The sequence below is a fragment of the Juglans regia genome, chromosome 7, assembly GCF_001411555.2.
Source record: "Juglans regia cultivar Chandler chromosome 7, Walnut 2.0, whole genome shotgun sequence".
In the NCBI taxonomy this organism is placed as follows: Eukaryota; Viridiplantae; Streptophyta; class Magnoliopsida; order Fagales; family Juglandaceae; genus Juglans; species Juglans regia.
Genome location: NC_049907.1, coordinates 872,379 through 893,474, shown reverse-complemented (window position 1 = coordinate 893,474; position 21,096 = coordinate 872,379). Strand labels below are relative to the sequence as shown.

Genomic DNA, 21,096 nt, shown 5'->3' with positions numbered 1-21,096 from the left:
TTTTTGTCCTCGCATTGTATGGATACGCCATGTTTGGTGGATGTCCTCAAACTTGGATTGGATTCTCTTTTCAAGCCTTTTCAGGTCTTTGGAAATTCATCAAACTCTCTATTGCTTCGGGAGTCATGCTCTATGAATGCTTTTCTTTAATTTTCTTAGTAAATTTTGCTTCTTCATTCTGGGCTGTGATCTAGGCATGTTTTAGTTGGTTGTATCATTTGTCTTTCCAAAGTCACAATTAAAAAAAGAAAAACTTTAAATTTTTGGCCTCTATTTCTCATCAGAAAGAAGCCCCATTCCCTAACTCCAATCTGAGACCTCAGATAGATCTCATTACCAACATTCGCACGACAAGGGGTTTGGACTGCCCCTGCAGCAAAGTTTAGAAGTGGGCATTTGCCCTAAAATGCCATTCTAGTGTCTACGGCTATACTGGGTGATGTAGACAAGAGTGAGTCTAGTGCTGACAATGATATGAGCACCGGTTTAGAAGATGAGGTTTATGAGAGTCGATATTCCCTAGAATCATTGCCACAAGACGAAAGGATTCCCAGTGGTACTACTGCTCATATATACGAGAATCCAAAGCAGAGGCTGCTGTATTATGCTAGTAAAGGGATGGAACTAGCTCAAACGAGCATGAAAACGAAAAAACACACGCAAGATCCAGACGATCGAACATGAATAAGAAACCCACCTGAAAGCTAGCTAAAACCCGAAAGCTCTGTTTTGATTTTTCTTTTTTCTTATTTCGCGCGTTTTTTCTTTTTGTCTTCTTTTTTTTTCGACTGATGTGGCGTCAGCGACTCCCTTGGTAGGATCCCATGTTTTATGGCCCATGGTCAAGCCACTAGTCATGACAAGACAAGGCTGGTGTAACGGCCACAATTTATTTATTTATTTTTTTAAGTTAAAGATTTTAAATTATTTTATTTTTTTATGTTTATATTATTAATACCATTACTATTACTAATTTTAGTCCTTAATTATTTCTTTAAAAACTTTCAGATTTTTTCAGCAGTTGTTTCCATTTCCATTCATCGGACGATCTCTTTGATTTTCAGACGTTACATAATAAATAACCGAATTCTTCAATTTATATTCCATAATCTTCGTAATTTCAGCAGTGCAACAAATACTCTACCTTCTTTGTTCTCCATTTCCGTCCTTTTGCATCAAGCAAAAGTTTCTCTTGATCTCATCCATTGTTTTGCAGATTAAAAAGGAAAATATTATGTTCGTGCTCGGCCCTTTTTTTTTCCTCTGGTGTTTTTGCTCCACCGTGCCTGTTGGAAGAGTAGATCTCTGTCTAGCCGTCGTTTCGTCGCCTACCTTACTCCCGCAGAGAAGTTGCAAGATTAGCAATATCTGAGGTAACATGAAGATTAGCCCCACTATCCGCATACCATTGATGTTGATTTAGATAAGTCGTGTTAGCCTCAGCCACCATAGCGGCTAATTCAGTAGGAGGATGACGTCCCTGAAATGAATAATTCATTTGATTAAAACAGTCCAAAGCTTGATGCCCCTCTCGTTTGCAGATTTGACATGGGGAACGAGAGCGAGACTCGGATGACGCAGGCACAGCTGAAGATGTGAGCGGTAGGTGAGGTAGAGGCTGTCTAAACTGAGAAGACGCACTACCCGCACCTTTAGAGACCCCTGAGAAGCGAGATTTATTATGAGTGTGCCGAGAACCTGATTTAGAGCCAGGTTTATGGGAGTAGAGAGCATAGGAACCTGCCTTAGAATGAAGGGACTGACTATGAAATTTTTGCATAAGATCATAGTTCAACAATTCTGCATGAAAATCCGAGAAAGAGATAGATTTTTCCTTAGACAGGAGCATATACGTAGTGATAAAGGAATGAAATGAAGAATTGAGACCATTGTGAACAGATAAAATTAAATCCGAATCATCAACAGATTTCCCAATAGCAGATAGTTCATCAGCAAGAGCCTTAACTTGATCCAAAAAATTTTGGCAAGATAAGGACCCTTGCTGTAAAGACTGCAACTTTCGTTTGATAAGAGACACACGAGAAGATGAGGGCGCAGCAAAACGTGCGCCAAGAGCTTGCCAAGCAAGCCTGGAAGTCTCATGGCCATAAATGGTGGAGACCACCGTAGGAGACAAAGAAGAAATAATCCAGCCAAGGACCGTTTGGTCCTTATACTGCCAAGCCATATAGGCAGCATTAAGAATACCTTGGGCCTTGTTTTCTTCACTGGAAAATTGAGAAGGACACACGTCGGAACCATCAACAATTCCCATGAGTCCATATCTCCGAAACAAAGGAATTAATTGAGCACTCCAGATAAGGAAGTTAGTTTCATCAAGTTTGATGGAAATAACTTGAGTTGGAAGATGAAATGCAGCCGAAGGAACTGAAGAATCTGTAACAGCAGCCATAGGATCGTTAGAAGCGTTAGCTATAGGATTCTCTGATACCATGAAAGAATCGAAACAACTCTGGATTTAGATGCCAGAGTCGTGTGTTTTCTTCTCATATATATAACTGAAGTTTGTTACAAGAGATAGGATTTACAAGAATTTAAATACAAGTGTGCAGAATAATACGGAAGAACAACGTAAAGAAAAAACAGAGAAAACAGAATTAACACGTCCAGCACCAGATTTCCGTTCCTTTCAGCAAGCTAATTATTTTGAACTTTGGTTGTTACGGTTTGAGCCTTATCCTTATCAAGGGTTTGGAAGCAATGATCGAAATTTCAATGAGGCCTCATTCAAGTTAATTTATTCATTTTTTCAAAAAAGTGTTATATATTGAACACCGTCTTGCCACTTAGAATTTCAGTGTATATATGGAAAAGCTATGGAATGGTGCTATCCCTTTTGATAATAAGATACAAGCTTGTGATATCCCCTAATTTCTAAATGCAGTCTGTGTTCTATAGCTAAGGAGTCGGCCGATATTCATTACTTGGTTCCTGGCCTGCTTATATATTGTATCATCCATTTGGGTTTATTTTGCACAGATCTTTGAACTTTGAAGATGTGTGACTATGGGATGGAAAGATAAACTTGGTACTATGGTAGTCTTTTTTTAATAATGGCAGTCAGATGATCTCTTTCCATGCATGCATGCACAGATGGCTCGATATTTTCTTCTTTGGGAATTGTATGTTTGCCCGAGAATCTGCACAGCATATCATGATGATATTGTTAACCTGACCTCTGTCATTTATATTTAGAAAGTTACATAATGGCTACATGATATTAATTTCTTCATTAAGCCTACAAAAACTATACGTACCAGCAAGATGCTTCCTATCTTATGATCACTACACATCTCAAATGTTGAAATAAAAGTAAGGAAGCCATTGCAAGTTAGTTGGATGTTTTCTCCTTATGATAAAATGAAGTTGAACGTAGATGGTGCCTCAAAAGACAATCCAGAGCATGCTGGATGTGGTGTTATTAGAGACTATCATAAAATAAAAAATAAAAAAAATTTGCATGGTTTTTCTTGTTTCTTAAGCCATCATATATAGTTTGCTAAAATTTGAGCTTTGCAAAATAGCTTAATGCTATGTTACCAACTTTAGCTAGTAGAGAGTGCTGCATTAATACTTGACACAATGAATTTCGATTACCCTCGATATTAGGCCGAGATCAGACAAATTAAGACAGATGCCTAGCTGGTACTTTAAAGTGTTGATTAATTGCCTTGTCGGAGACGAGCGAGTGCAAGTAAAACAAAGAGGCCGACAGGGGCTTCCCGAATTCTATTTCATGAAAAGATGGTGGACCCGAAGAAGTGACTACTAGGGTTAAATTATTGAAGGAGTACAGATGATCAGATATAGAAAACAGAAATGTTAAATGTCTCGGTGTAATAAATATTTACGATGGTTAAAAAAATATATAAAAAAAATAAAAAAATAAAATACACATTTCGAAGCATCAACTCTTGAGAAATCTTCTGTAAGTATAGGATTACTCTATAGAAAAATGTAAAAAATTTCGCATCAAATGGTATATTAATATTAAATATAAAGTATAATTTTTTTTATTAAAAAAGTTATATAAGTATAGATATATAATTTAACGCATTAAACTGTTTGTACTTAATAAATCCTTGTAAATATTATATATATATATATTCGCTCGATCCCAATCCGGCCATGTCCCGATTTATAACTTAATTAATTAGAAATGTCTTAAAATGTGAGCATGCATGGGCCGAGACCCTCGTGCCAATGATTTACATATACATTGCAAACACCTAATCATTTTTGGAACCATTAGAGAAGTTAGAGTCCAAGATTCTTTGTACGATCTGTCTTATTATAAGCCGACCACGTGCGACGAAGAAACTTGGGGGTTTTAAAAGTCTTATTTCTACGTCCGGCAACCTCGATCCATGATAATCCACCGGTAATTCACCACAAAGGAATTAAAAAATAAAAAATAAATGGAATGGATTAATTTGGTCCTGAGCAGAGATTCCGGCAGAAACTTATTCAAGCCAACTGGCAAGCATTGCTAGCCAAAAACAAAACAAACAGAAATAAAAGGATCGGAGCTAGCCATTAGAGATCTAAAAGGAGCTCACCCTCATGTCACCGGGCGGCCGCTAAAAGCATGCCAATTAATTAAAACTTGCTCAAAATAGAATCAATAAAAAGCTCCAATTAATAATATTACCTCGCTCGCTCAATATATATTCCTGCATATATATCAAAGTGATCAGGATGAATCTGATCAATCTAAACGTGTAGCTACCAATACATGATGATGCATATATGATGCTCAATATTAGAAAAGGAAAAACAACAAAGAAATTAGGAAACTGAAATAACTAGGAACTACTCATGATCATGCATGCATGTAACAAACGATTAAGAAGCTGTTGTTTTAATGGAGTGCTTGCAATATATATATATATATAATTTTTGGCTATATATGTTTAATTTAATTCAATGATGCAGACTAATTAATTAATTAAGGGAGTGAGTTTAATTTATCATGAATTAAGGGGTTATGCAGGATGCAGTTTAGATAATGATGAGTCTGATCATGATGATGACACATGATATATCATGATTGATAAGATTGGCACATGATACACACCACAGTCTGCTAGCTTATAAATAATTAGCGCGTGACTTAAAAGAGTAAAATTGGCTGGCTAGCTAGCTAGAATATTAATGTTCTTACCACATGCAGCTGATCATTTACATGCACCAAAATGTCTTGAAACAAAAAGGTCTGAGCAATTACAGTACGCGGCCATGCATGCTCCTTCGATCTCTAAGATTTTGCGAATTTCGTAAGAACGAGCAAAATCATGTACAGGAACCAAAAAGATTAGAGATCTATGGCCGGAGATCGACTTCTTTAATTAATTAGCTAGGTTGCTGGGTTATTAATATAGCTTCAAGAAACCGTATCAAATAGATGACAAAAACCTTCATGATCACAATGAGCTAGCTCTCATCTACTCCTAAAATTAGGTGTACTAGATTAAGATTTAGAAGCTAATTTAAAGAAGAAAGAAGAAGATTAAGATTAAAAACATGATGAAAGCAAGTCTTCAAGCTGCAGGCAACCAAGCAGTGGCAAACACAACATTATGTCCTTTCCATGTAAGAACAAGATTGTCTTCTTCCTTCTTCAATCCCCACCCGGCTGCATGCTCGTCTAGCATGGTTTTTACCTCCGACACTGCATCCTCCCCAAAAGAGATGCCACGAAAATCGGCATTTCTCATTCGTTGCACCCACTGGCTTCTAGTTTCAGGCCGCTCAACCCTGTGAAAACCCTCATTTGCTATCACATTCTCAATCTTCCAGCAAATATTTGCTTCGTACCACTGTCTCTGCTTACTTCCCGTAGGAAGAAATGTATCCATAGTATCATATGGTATCCATAGATAATTAAACGCTGACCTTAGCCTAGACACCACATCATTTGATGTCAAATCCGCATCTTCGTCTACTAGAACTACAATGGTTGGGTCTAAACTCCGAAGCGATTTGAGAAACATTGTCCGAAAAGAGGAAGTGGTGGAGGAACATTCAAAATCATAAGGGTTAGAGTTTGCACTAGGAATTGCAACGTTAACGGTTTCTTCTGGGATGTAATGAAGCATCATTTGGCAGTTAATAACTAGTGCCTCACCGCTTTCGGGGTATACTAAATGTTGAACCCGAAGTTGTTCGATCAAGGTGGCAAAACCGTCTTTGTAACTTGAAGGACTCACTCTAAACTCCATCATAACATTCTTGGACCTTGCGAAATTAACCAACTTTGAGCCCAATTCCTCATACGAAAGGTCGAGCTTTGGTGGGACGTCTTCCATGGATGTAGCTACGGTGAGCTTGACTAGAGGAGGGACCTCGTGACGATTAGCTATAGCATCAATCAGTGTAGGAATCTGCATGCAATGCGTCAAGCTTAAATCAACGATATGAATGATTGAGTACCCTTCAACGGCTTCTAAAATTGCTGCGTTGGCTGCTGTGAATCCAAACCGATGCCAAGGGGTCAAGTCCACAAAGCTAGCAAGCTCAATGATTGAGAACTTGTGCGTGTCTATAGCAATATTGCTATGAGCGTTGGCCATGGCTGCCAGCATTTTGCAACTTCCAGTTTTGGCTGCGCGTGCAATAAGAGCTCGGAGGAAGCCGCAAGTAAGGCGCTGATTTGAGTCCCCATCTGGGGTTGCTATGTTGTTTAAGACCCATAGGATTTGTTGGGCTAGAGTGGCATCGTTGCTTTCAATTGCATTGGCGCAGTGTACTAGTAGTTGCTCCATGCAATTGGCATCACCGAAACTCCCCAAGGACTTTGATGTGGGAAATCCAGGCCATGGCCGAGTTCTATGAAATTGGCTTTTGTTCATGGTGGGATTGGAAAATGGAGTCATTTGGTGTAAGGATTGTGGTGGAGCCTCAGTGAATTGCATCGTGGAGAGAGAGAGAGAGAGAGAGTACAAAAATATTATGGAAAGCAGCAAAAATGAAGAAAAGAAAAGAAAATGGAATTTAGAAATCAGAAATGAGCAGAAAGAGAGAAAGTGACGAGACTAGTAGTGGGTACCTTTGCCAATGGTAAACGATACAACAGTGGTAAATTTTACTAGTACGGTCTGGGAGAATTCTGCAAGTGAATCAAATACAAATTGACAGTACAGCTTTTTCTGTGAGGATTTTAGTGTTCTTCCTTAGGGAAGAAAAAGGGACTGCTCAGAAGGGGGAAGCTCTCATCCCAAAAAAACTCGGTGGAAGTCAAATCGTGCAAAAGATCAAACGCTTCCCATGCCAGCTATATCCCCAGGCTTTTCAGTTGCCATGCAGGGATGCAATGAGGCTATAGAAGAAGTGATTGAACAACCTCTTTCAAGGCTACAAAAGGGTCTTATCTCTCTTCTCGATCAAGAGAGAGAGAGAGAGGTGTGGTGTAAAGGAGAGGAGGTGGGAGATGAGGAGGTACTTGTGTTGTGTTGGATTTTGGAGGCATGTGAAGTAGCCGGCCAGGGCCTTGTCTGGTTGTGGAAGTTGAGATTTTGTCCTGTAATGGTGTGGTGGGGATCGGAGGCAGTTCATCTTTGGCTTTCTCACTCACTCACGGGGTATCTTATCATGACCAAATCATTTTAATGTTCTACTTTGCTAGCAGCTAGCTTATGCAGGTATATATGAATACTGTTTCCCTTTAAAGTTTTCTGAACTTTTTTTTTTTTTCGCTTTCTTGCTACTTTCTTTTTTGCATTTGCTTGATTTCTGATTTCCCCGTCCAGGTGTTAGTGAACTGCAAGCTGGACATATACTGATAAATTGATAATCATTATAAGGGAGTAATTTTACATATAATTAAAAAGTGTATAAATATCGCGTAATTTTTTTAAAAAAGATGATGGTCTATTATTTAAAAATTTATTTTTTTCATATAAATCTTATTTTTTATTTATTTTATTCAAAACGATTACGCGATATTTACGCAGTACTTTACAATTATGCATAAAATTATTCAATAGTTTTGGTTGGCCTCCCCATATTATAGAGAAAGAGAGTGTGTGGTGTCATTGTCAAAGCCGGCTAATTAGGATGTTGGAATATTAGCTTTAGATCTCTTTCATTATTCCCTCCCCCTCTCTCTCTCTCTCCCTCTCGCTCTCTCCCCAGATTTCTGAGATCTTATCCACGATGATCAGAATCCACAATAGAAATGGAGGACCAGTTTTTATAATTAATTAGGATATTCACTAGAAATTTGAATTTGGGATATGAAGATCACGAGGAATATATATATATATATATATATATATATATTATCATGGTCCCTACTCCCTAAATGTTGTATTCCTAGGTGAAGGGCTGATCATGTAGGTCACATGCATTTTATGTATACCATTTTGTTCCCTTACTCAAACACTTGTTCCCCTCACAACCGCAGCCCCACTTTAAATAGACTACTCAAGTACTACTCAACCATGCCACCTCACACACACAATTAACCATACTATATATATATATATATATATAATATATATAGATATAGATATAAATATAAGATGATATTGCTGCCGACGATCATAAAAATAATAATGTATTTTTTCTGAGCATTGATAATAATATGTATCAACAAAATGAAATTTAGCTGACTTTAGAAAGAAAGGACCTCCTTTTCGGCCTACCCAAATTAGCTTGAACCAAGAGACAAGTACGACTTACCCTCTTTTCCCGACTTATTATTGTTACTTACTATTTAAGACTTACAAGTATCATCATAGATTCGTAGTCCAAACTAAATTGTATAATCGTGAAGTATGTAAATATTGTATAATTATTTTTAAAAAAAAAATTTACTATTAAAAAATTAATTTTTTTATATAAATTATTACATATTATTCACTTTTTTCACAATAATTATGTGACGATTATACAATTTATGGTTACAAATATATTTTCTCTTTATAATTTATACAAATCATTACTCTAATTCATAGTCTCCTTTTCCGAGAGCTAGCTGCATGCATAGAATATAAGTCATGTCATTAACTAGTTTCCTGTTTTTTATTTCTCGATCCCTTCTCTTTTAAATTAAATCCATGTCTGATTTAGTAATTAATATTCTGTAAATGTCTCAATATTTAATTAGTAGCTCTCCATGATCCTTGTTTTCTTACCATAGTAATTTTCACGCTATATACCAGATTTTCGCTGTTCTAAGTTGGACAGTTTGTCTGCACGTTATCAACGAAAGTAGACGACAAACTTTTCCATTCTTTTCACTGTTCAGAGCAACAAATAATAGTTAATCGTTACGAGGAGCTAGCAGCTTTCAAAAAGCTAGCATGCATACAGCTAAAGGCCGCTGGAAAATATAAAAAGAATCCAGGTGAAGAGTATAAGGAAAACCATGTAAGTTAAAGGTAGGAGTGATTTTAATGATTCTGCATGAGAATTTTGAGAAGGATTCCTAAACTCGCGGTACAAGGACTAGAGGACATATGTGCAACAGCAACCATTTCAACCAGGTTTTTTGGAATATCCGATCGAGAGGGGAATTTTGTGGTATCCATGCATGGTCTTCGGCTTTCCATCATTAAGACAACGCAAAATCCAAAGTTGTAAGCATGAAAATAAATAATATTTTAAGTACCATGCATGTGCTTTAGCCCTAGCTGTAGATACCCAAATTTGATAACAAATTAAAGCTATAAGCATTGTTGGATGTGGAGTCTGGTTCTTTATTCGAGCCAAGGCAATCCAAGAGTTTGCTCAAGTACAACATATCGTTTGAGCAAAATTTAGGCAAAGAGTCTATATTCGAGGTTCGTTTGATAGATGGCTCAAGCAAAGATCAAACAAAAAGTTTGCTTGAGTCTCGCTCGAGTGAACACCAGACATAAAATTTGCTCGAATCGCACTCGACACTTTATTCAAATGAATAATTTGGAAGTTTACAACCTTAAAGTTTTCACTTCACCGCATATATATATATATATCATTTTTATATACAGTGAAATGTGATTTTTGTGAGGCAGACGTACAAGAATTCTTCAAAAACTTGATAGACACGCTAGAGAGAGAGGGAGTGATTGTGAGGAGAGAGAGATCTTGTATTCTCACTGTGTACTTCAACTTTCTTCTAAATAAAAATTCTCTGTAACTCCATGGACTTAGAGTAGGTTTGGGACACTAGATAAAACACAAAATTCTCATCTCATTTCATCTCATCATTATACATTTTTCAAATCCCCATATAAAATATAATAAACAATTCAGTTTTTTCAAATCTCAATATACCTTTTTCAAATACCAAAACAATAATAATATTAAAACATAATATTTTAAACTTCAAAACAAAACATAAAATTCTCATCTCATCCCCCAAACCTCCCCCTCCCCTACACATTACTGAACAACGTAAATTTTGTGTTGTATGTGATTTTTTGATAGCTTTATTTTACTATTCTCTTCTTGTCGTTTTTCCCAACAATAAGCACACTCATGAAATAATTAGGTTTATATATGTAAGTTTATTTAAGGAATGAAAACTTAATTACCCGGAACATGATCATATAGAAGCGCCAGGGTGTAAGACAGTACCAGCTTCGAACATTGAACGGCTGGAAGGACAATCCGTCTCTTGTGCAAATTTCTTGACTGAGTTGTGAAGATTTTCTCCTGTTACGTTCTATACAAGTTGGAGATATAATTGAAGTAATTAAATTTATTTTTTTACATCACTTCAAATTTTAAGATAAGTTGTGATTTAACGTACGTAGTCTCAGAGTATATAATGGATAAAATTAATTCTACTCAAAGGAGTTTCCTAATGACTGAACTGATCATAAAAAAATTAAACACCGCGAGATAGATTAGAGTGATCATTTGTATGTTAATCCATTAATCAAGAAATTCTTGTCTTTTTGTGGGAAGAAAACTCTATCCTGAACATTCAACTTTGTCATTCACCTATATATATGTATATATATATATATATATATATATATATATCAACGATCTAATTAGACAATTTCCACATGTTTGGGAAATAAATAAATAACATTTTTTAAATTACGTCTGGATGTTGAGATGAGTTAAGTTAAGTTGTGAATATATATTAGTATTTTGCGGATCCCATTGAGATAGAGTTTAAATTTTTTAGGTTGAAATAAGTTTAATTTTTTATAAAAAAATTGAAAAAGTAGTGATTAGTTGAGATGAATTGGGTTTGATTCTAACAACTAAACACAACTTAGTGATTCTTTATAGAATGAGAGAGATTGGATAATATATAATTATTCATGAGGCACATATTTTATATGACTATTTTGTATTAATTCCTTCCTTCAATGCTGCTGCTCTAAATCTTTTTGCAAACACTCATTTTTTCTATCTCCTATCACTTTTTTTATCTATCGCAATTTACGATGGGGTGATATCATCCATCAAAATTTATTTTTCTAAAATAAAAAAGGTTTGTAGCATTATTATTTTGCTGTGTGTGTTTTTTCCTTGGGTTGCCAGAATCATGCCGGAACCTGGGCCAACATGGCTCAAGTCATTAATGTTTTTTTAGTTTTCACATTGGTATAGGCCCAACTAAGCCGTACGTGTTTGATGACCCACCACAACCTTTCTTTAGGCCGTGCTGCTCCGCTTTCCTTTTGAACCAAATGCCATCAAGTGGTCCCATAACCAAAGTAGCAGGAGGCTTGGATGGGCTTTGTAGGCCTACTTCTCAGGGTGAAGCACTGATGCTAAAGTCCTTCACCCATCTAAAGAAGGCCCCATACGATTATAATTTTAATGACCTAAATGGTTGCCCATAACAAGTTCTAGAGACTGAAATAAGGATAAGAAGCTTTCAAAAAGAGCCACAGACCAAACTCTCTACACTCGACTATAAAAAAAAGAGTAATGCTACATACAGTCGTGGAATGCGTAAACGTCGTGCAGTCGCTTTGAAAAAGAGTGGGGTCCACTATTAAAAAATTAATTTCTTTTCAGGTGGATCCCTTATTTATTCACTTTTTTCAAAGCGACTGCACGCTCACGACTGCAAGTATCATTTCTCTAAAAAAAATAAGAAATTCACTCAACAGTAAAAATAAAAAAGAAAAAAGAAACTATAGTTAGAACTTAAAAACTAGAAAAAAGAAAGACACAACACAGAGGATGTCACGAACAAAAGACCTCTGTTGTGTGGAGTTTCTAGCATTCTAATTTCTAACAAATATTTGAGACTCTTGTCCTGATCAGATCGTACGTACTTGATATAGATTGAATGAGAGCATTGAGAGCACCTTCAGATGATCCTAGCTTTAGTGAATGATCAACTGTCCCACTGAAATTCCTTGTCATAATTAATTTGCATACCTAGTTATGTAAAACCCAGTTTCAGGATTCCTATACATAATTCTCTTAATTTTAAGACAACTGATCTCAAGGAAAAGGTACGTACGTACGTACGTGCATGCATGGTCTCTAAAGTGAAAGCTTGTAATGATCTTGTCTATCTGCAATATTGAGAATGGATGTTTTTTTTCTCAATTTTCATTGTTTTTGTTTGGGTCGTTTCAATAGATCTGTATATATGGATTAGCCACGTACAATTAATTTGAAGTTTTACAGAAGCTAAACTAGCTAGCGTAATGAAAAATTATATTCATCATCTTCACGTATGACTATATGCTACACTTTTTTTATTTATTTTTTTTATTAAATGTGTAATATATTCATGATGAGTAGAATAATTCAATAAGTTTAAGAAAAATAAAATTAAAAAAATAATAAAAAAAATGTGATACATGCATCGTTCGTTCGTGGAGATAATAAGTGGCAAAGCTCTCATATATTTAATATAAGATCTTTTGCGGTCTCAATATCATGACAGTGGACGACGGAGATAGAATTGTGATCAGGTACGTGCATGGAATCTGATCCACACGTACAAACTTCAAAGAATCCCGACCCAGGGAGAAGAATAACATTATCATCAGGCTATACTGGCTAACTTGTTTCCTGTGATGATCAGATTCTTCTTTAATTTTTATTTGCTTCAATGAAACTACATAGTAATCAGCGTCTCTCTATCTCTTAAGATACAAATGAACAGAACCTCAAAATATGCTAAAACTGATGATCATGATTTATGATTTATAATGTGCAAAAAAAAAAAAATTAACCAACCTTAATACTCAACGATAATATTGAAATTGACTCAATTGAGGGAAGGGATGGTCCATGCATGCATGGTATATGGGTCATGAGTCATGCCGTGGCAAAAGTAACGTTCGGGGAGAAAACATTCTGTTTAACGTCAAGCAGTCAGCATGCATGGATGGGTGGATGCATGGCCCCCCCCCAGGGTTTAGGGGCATTCGAGGAGGTCGGGTCAACCATCTCGGCGCGTTCTGGACTACTCCAATTACAGTACCTTCGTCCGTCTTTCGGGCCTACCTCACGTGAACTCCCATGTCTTCCACGATTCCCTGTCGGCGGCATCTACACTCGTCCTCTAACTTACCGTCGTGTCACTTTCCCATTGAACAGCACATATGTTTTCGTCTTTTTACAAGGGACATTTTCTTTCCACTCCACCACCACTTTCAACTTTTGCCGTCCGATTCTCTGGGTTTTTTTTTTTAATTTTTTTTTTCTTTTAGTTTTGTTTTACTTGATAGTAGTGGCTAGTTTGTCACATCTGCATAATTTTATGAAAAAATACATAATATATATTTGTAAGTTTATTATTGATATATATACTCAAGGCACTATATATAATTCATGTGAAATTAATACTAGCTAGCTTTTACATAAGTCAAATGTTAGCATTAAAAAATGAAGATTAATATATTAATTTTTTTTTATATAATTATAATGAATTCCACCCCAAATGATATGTTTTCACGTCAACTAATTGTAAGGTAGCACCAACAAAATAATATTCTATGCTTTTACACGTACGATATTGTCCTCTCTTTTTATAACTAGGATGAAATAAGCTGATAAATTTACATATATATATATATATATATTGTCAGTAAAGAAGGATGTACATGTTTTGTGCAAGTATTTGATACATGCACTTCCTCGAGGTACATACATTAATAATGGTTAAGGAAAGAAAAAAGAAAAAGAAAAAGAAAAAGGAGAACCACATGTACATATATATTTATATATTTATATATATAAATTTATATATGTCTTTCATTTCTTATCCTAAATGACTAGATTTGTGATAATGACCAATGGGCATAGCTGGCTGGGCTAACTACTTTAAATTGAATTAATGACACTTAAAAAAAATTAATGTTGCTTAATTAATATTAACTCCCAGCTAGGGGTCGAAAGGTTACGTACACCTAATTAATTAATTTTGAATATCATGTACTAACGTACCCCTCCCTTTCTCCACAGTTTTCCACTCGGGGAAATGTACAGCAATTAGAATGGGGTCTAAAAACTCAATTATATATGAGTTTCTCATGACAATATGCAGTAGGTAGCAGCTAGCAACGAAAGAGGAAAAAAATGAACCAATTAATTAATTAGCCCGAAATGCAATAATCCAGAAATGGAAGTAACAGCTGTTGGGGCATTGCCATTGTGACACAATAATTAATTATAAACATTATTTATAATATAAGTGAACAAATTAAATATAGTAATTAAGTTGCCATATTCCAACCAGATCACGTGAATCGTACAGAACCAGTATGGTATACATATATATATATATGATCATAAGGATAATCCTGGTAATTGATTAGGATATATCGAGTTTAATTAATGCTGGATATATGCATGATGCTTACATATATAGTAAGGATCGATGCAATATTAAGTTAGAATGGCCGGGGTCCAAAATTCAATTAATCCTGCTGTTGTCGACACAAAAAGGAAGAATATACATTATTTAGTACTCCATTAATGTACGCATACCAAGCTAGTAGATATATATATAGATCCAAGTCAGCAATTAACTTATTGTCGGCTACATGATTTCCAATATATAATAAGGTAAAAAAACAAAGCTCTACATGAACTACGTACGTATGTATCATCGATGATCAGAAGCATCCAAAGATTAAAGATATTCAAAATGGGTGTAAAAACATGATGATCATGAGTTCACGTACGTACGTTACATTGTGGAATAATTCTACAGTACCATGATTGATCCCTATGATAGCATACGTAAACCAAAGACATGCATGCAGCAGGTACACAATTATATATAGATCAGTTATGTAGGAACCCATTCAAGACAAGGTAAAGTTAGCAATTAAAGAACGTCGACGTATAAAGAATGAAACAAATGGGTTTTGTAAAGCCAGGGAAGGAACCGGCCAGCAGAGCAAATTAATTATGCATTCGCAATCTCAAAATCCAACGTGGATATAGCAAAGTAGGGTAATCGTACGTCATCCCCATTAACTTTTCAGGTAGACCCAAAGTGCTAAATTGCTTGATGATCCCCAACTTGCATTAAAAAAAAAACAAAAAAAAGTTCATTTATTAAATATTTAAGCTACCATCATCCCCAGTAGTACTTCCTGGTGCCCACACTTCAACTGATCATTGAAAATTATATTTTTTTGTAAGTTGCATATATACGTGGCTATTAGGGTTTTTGCTATTGAATCGAGCTAGCAATAATGTCTGCATGTACTTCTAGGTTTTTTCACCAATACTTTTTGTGGCTATTGCGGTTTTGCTATTGAATCAAGACTTTTTGTTTCTGTTTCAGCTTTAATTCTTCGTACACAAAGAAAAGAAAAAAAAATGATAATATAAAATATATATATATATATATATATATAAATGAAAAAGAAGGAAACTCATGAAACTAATCATTCTCATTTCTTTTCCCTTTGTCGGTGTCCCCCAAATTCTGGCTCATGAAGACAATAGGGACCAGCTTACTTGCAGCTCCAGCCTTGAGAGTTGTCGATCGACAGATTATTTACCACAGCTCGTATGTACACGCGCTAGCGCAGTACTTGATCTGTAAAGATAAGAGTACTCATCATGATGAGTACTACTACTCTTTAGCGAAGCTCTAATTATCTCTCTTTCCTGGTGATTAATGTATTTGACTTACAGCAGATCTTGCGGGTTTAAGATCCACTTTAAGCAGCGAAGGTTTAAGATCTACTTTCAGCAGCGAAAAAAAAAAGAAAAACTCTTATAGACATAAATAAATTATATAAAAAAAATTTATAAATTGATATGATTTCATTAAATCTGTTAGATATACTTTACAATAAAAATAACTCTACAATCTACGTACCACATCAATTCACATCAATTTGTAACTAAAGTATTTTTTTTTTTTTAAAAAAACTTGCATTAATAAAACAACAACTCAGGCCGCTCCGTTACTTAGACTGAAAGTTCAGTCTAATTTTAAGTTGAGTTTAAAATTCAAACATATAACTTTTAAATTATTAAATTCATCTCAACTCAAAACATTTTTACACGTAAGATTTATAATTTTTTTCAACTCAAAACTTCTTTACACCTGAGATTTACAACCTTTTTCAACTTTCCGGTCCATAAATACAATATGATCTAAATTCATTTTAAATAGGTCTCACAAAATTCATTTCATCATCTCAACTAATTGCTATTTACAATCACACATCTATATATAATTTATTGCATGTACATGTACTGTTGCCTATTCTTGTCAAATAATTTACATTTGATGTGCGCCCTCTTTTTTCAAAAATTAAAGAAAAAAAAAAAGGGGGAAGCCTCGTTTATTTGTTTCAAATAATTTACACATCTGGATAGACGTTTATTTGTTTTGGTTCTAATATAATATTATTATAATTAAGTTAAATATATCCAAGTATAGAAGCAACTTGACAGAATCGATTAATTAATTAAATTAAAACCATTATTGTCGCCGGCCACCGATGACGTGGCCAAGTTGCAGAACTACTGTTCTTCCCACGAGAAAACCTAAAAATGGGAACTCAGCTTTAGTTATTGCTGATCTTCTAATTTATCTTTCATGATTATAATAATTAATGTGAATATCATTATAAAACTAAAAAAGTTTGGACCGGACCAGACCGGCCTGGCCCCATATTCAAAGCTGAGTGATTTACTGTATATCGAATATAATCATATATATATATATATATATATATTTTATGGGGTTAATCTGCACCAAGAAACTTGGAATTCCTCATAGCAATGGCCTAAATTCAATGAATAGGCATGAGGAACGGTGGTGAAATCCGCGTCACATGAACTTCTCTCCCATTAGGTCTTGATTAGAATAATTTTGCTGGCCACCCAACACCATCTTATTCTCTCCTCTCCACGTGTTTAGTTTTCACTCTAATTATTTTTCCATTTGTTTATACCATAAGTGTTTTTCATTTCAAACTAAAAATTAGGTGGCATCGGATAAAAAAATAAAAAAACACGAATACCCTACATTTAAAATATTATATATATATATATATTTGATTGAAGTATTTAATAAAAGAGTTGTACTATACAGAAGTCTCATATTCCTACACATCACTTACAAGTATATGATTTTATTTTTTTATCTTCATATTTTATATATTTTTTAAGTGGTGTGTAAAGTATGAGGTTTATATTTTAAAAAATTTCTAATAAAATTGAAAATAAAATAAATAAATATCAGAGATATGAGCAAGGAGGTATACAGAAAGTGGTTGTAAACTTATATATGAACATTATATGTGGGGGAGAGTTAAAATTAGAAGAGACAATGAACAAGTGGATGGAAGCTCATGAGGTGGGTGGTGGGAGCCCAAGTTGTAGGAGAGAAGGTTCCGTGGGGCCCAATGCAAATGCGGCGACACGCAGCATTTCAGAAAAAGCCGAACCCTTTGCCGAAGCAAACCCATTTCCACCCAACCAACCAATCAAAGCAACTCTCTCTCTCTCTCTCTCTCTCTCTCTCTCTCTCCCACTATCGCTCTTTTGTTGAGTCTTTCTTTTTGTCGTTAAAAAGAAACAAATGGTGGGTTGACGATGACGTGTACTCCACCCACTGGTTCCCCAAGATAAGAGGAGAGGAGAGGAGAAGGAGACGATGCCCGCAAGTGGAGAAGGATGAGTAAATATTTATATAAAAATTTTACGTGGAGTTATTTTATATACTTTTTATATAGTTTATTAATGTTATTTTTAATTAATATAAAATAATTATTTTAACTAATTATATTAATATAATATATAAAAATAACTGTATATAACTACAGTCGTATTAATGTATATTATAAGTATTAATTTATTTAAGGAAAATAAAAGAAAGAGAGAATACGTAAGGACAGCCAAAATCGACGCTGACAAAAGGTCCCAACTCTTCGGCTTACCCATTGGCTGAAAGGGACGCAGAAACCGCAAATGTTGTAGGTCCCACTATTTCTTCTCCTAATCAGCCCCACCCCGTTCTTGATACCTTCTCCGTATGGATACGCCTCTTTCCCTTCACCAAAAGCCGCAGATCCCCATACCTTAATTCCGCCTCTTTTTTTTAACGTAAGAATTATGTTTATTTAATATAAGATCGCCTTCATGTCATATTTTAAATCTTTTGAGTCTGGATTGTGTTTAGTTTATATCATAATTCACCGATTCAACCTTTATATATATATCTCTCTATATATAATTTAACTCTTTGGATAAGATCTACACTCTTGAGTGTTTATTTTAGAAGAATGTTATAGAAGTTTCGCGACGCTGCACAGTATGAGATCAGATTTTGAGCCTTCAATTGGTTTTACCGTCCAAGACTGCATATTAAATTTATATTTAGAATATAGATTCACCTCAACTGATCTTAAATTATTTATTTATAGGACTTATTATTTTTTTAACTAGCTAAATTTATCTCAATATACTTCATATATTTAGAAAATGCTTGGAAACAATTTACATTTCATCACACATCTCATCTCATCTTATTTCATTTCTAAATATCATTCAAACATAAATACATTCAAACTAATCGTTATAATTTTTTTAAATCTAAAAATAAAAATTATATTCAACAGTATATATTTTAACTTTACAATATATTTTATTTAACTTTTTCTCTCTCATTTCTCAAAATTCAATAAATATTAAACTCAAATTATCTCACTACTGCTCACAAACTATCTTATTATTATTCACAAAATTCTCATCTCAACTCATTACTCAAGCATTCCCCTAAACACATATATCAACATATTTGCATTCAAACATATCTTAATATGATTCACAAAATATTAAATATTCTTATATCAAGTCATATCATTTGAGATCATCTCAACATCTAAATGTAATCTAAGAGATCTTTAGATGGATTTTCTCACAAGACTACAACTAAAACCACTTTCATTATGAGTTTTTATTACACTACACACTATCCTAAAAGGAAAAATATTATTGTAACGCCTATTCGTTATACACCATTCACGTAATATAATTTGATTTATAATATTTAAATTTTAAAATATATTTTCTAAGTCAAATTATGTTATGTAAATAATATCTAGCGTAGAAACTTTCAAATGTAGCTACTAAGATGACTTTTGATCTCATCATATTTTTCTTTTACGTTTTTTTTTAAAGTAATATTACATATAATCGTTGAGTACGTAAATGTCGTGCAGTCGTTTTAAAGAGTAGGTCTATTATTAAAAATTAATTTCTTTTCACGTGAGTCCCGTATTTATTTACTTTTTTTTAAAATGACTGTACGATATTTATATACTTCACGATTATACGTAATATTACTCTTTAAATTGAGTAATGTTAATTATGACAAAATTATTGCCGATAAAAAGAATATATATATATATATATATATATATATAAGTCAATCACGACACGACGTTGCCTGCAAAGAGAAATAGGGAGTTTTTACCCGAATTTAATTCATTCCAGCATGCTTAGAAAAAAAAAAATTAATTCATTCCAGATGTATTATATATAATATTAATAACAAAAGGTACAACCGAAGATGAGCAAACGTTTCTCTAGTTTTCCACGACGAAAAGGAGAAAGGAATGTCGTACAGGTACATGATCAGCCACGATATATGAATGTATATATACACACACCAACGTCTCATGTTTATCAACTTGTAGAAAAAAGCGAACGTCCTTGATTAGAGAAATAAAAGAAAGAAAGAAAACGATCAGCGGATGGAATGGAATCATTGGACGCAGAGCTTATTCGCCACGTAATTTTTGAGAGAAAGAACATCGATCAATGCTTAGGGTAGGTCAAACATACATCACTACCCACACCACTTGCGAATCCACGCAGAGAGAGAGAGAGGCCATGGCCCCTCATAAGATTTCCTAAAATCTTTCTACTGTGTCTCTATCTTTCCCTTCTATTTTTTCTCCAATCCAACTCATCATGTTAACTCTGTGTGTATGTGTTTTAATATATATATATATATATATATATATATATTATATACACCCCCACCCCCACCCCTAGTCCTATCAAATAAAATGTGTATACCTCCAAGTTTACTAGCAGTAGTCAGATCATAAATATATATTGATCAAAATAATCTGGAGTACTTAGGTCACAAATAATTGTGATAAAAATAAATTTATATATTAAAATAATTTAATATGATATGTTAAATTATAAAATTTATTTTACTGTATATATTTTTTTATATATAAAAAAATAAGATTTCGAATACAAATTTTTTATTTGAAAAATCGAATCATATGCCATCAAACAGGCTCTTGGCATACCTAACATTCCACAGATCAATTTATGATATCTCTGCATTTATCTAACTTTTCTTTCTTATACACCATAAATTTGCGACTTTGCACTCCAAAATCACCATGGCCATCCTCAGAGACTCTGTAAAATGAATGTGGATAAACATGGAGATGATTTTGGTTTGGATTTCAAGTTGGTCCCCACACGTTTATTGAGCAAATGGATTAGGAAAGCTGTTCTCAGGTTACGGTCATACGGATTACGGACAAGTAGAGTGCCATATGCTCTGACCCACCTAAAATTCTGACCATTTATGATTCCTAGCTAGCTCTTAAACCCAATGCATCCACTCATGAATTTTTGATAAAACGCAGAACA

At 34.4% G+C, this 21,096-nt stretch overlaps 1 protein-coding gene across 1 annotated transcript; it reads right to left on the bottom strand.

Moving 5' to 3' along the window:
- Positions 1–5,313: 5,313 nt before the first annotated feature.
- On the bottom strand, positions 5,314–7,385 carry LOC108982343 (scarecrow-like protein 32). Its single transcript, XM_018953685.2, has one exon. It carries the CDS (start codon positions 6,933–6,935, stop codon positions 5,562–5,564), a length of 1,374 nt encoding a protein of 457 aa, XP_018809230.1. The 5' UTR covers positions 6,936–7,385; the 3' UTR covers positions 5,314–5,561.
- Positions 7,386–21,096: the final 13,711 nt, after the last annotated feature.

What these genes read in the sequence shown, in the direction of transcription:
- LOC108982343 (XM_018953685.2), bottom strand. Translation starts at nt 6,935, where the DNA reads ATGCAATTCACTGAGGCTCCACCACAATCCTTACACCAAATGACTCCA.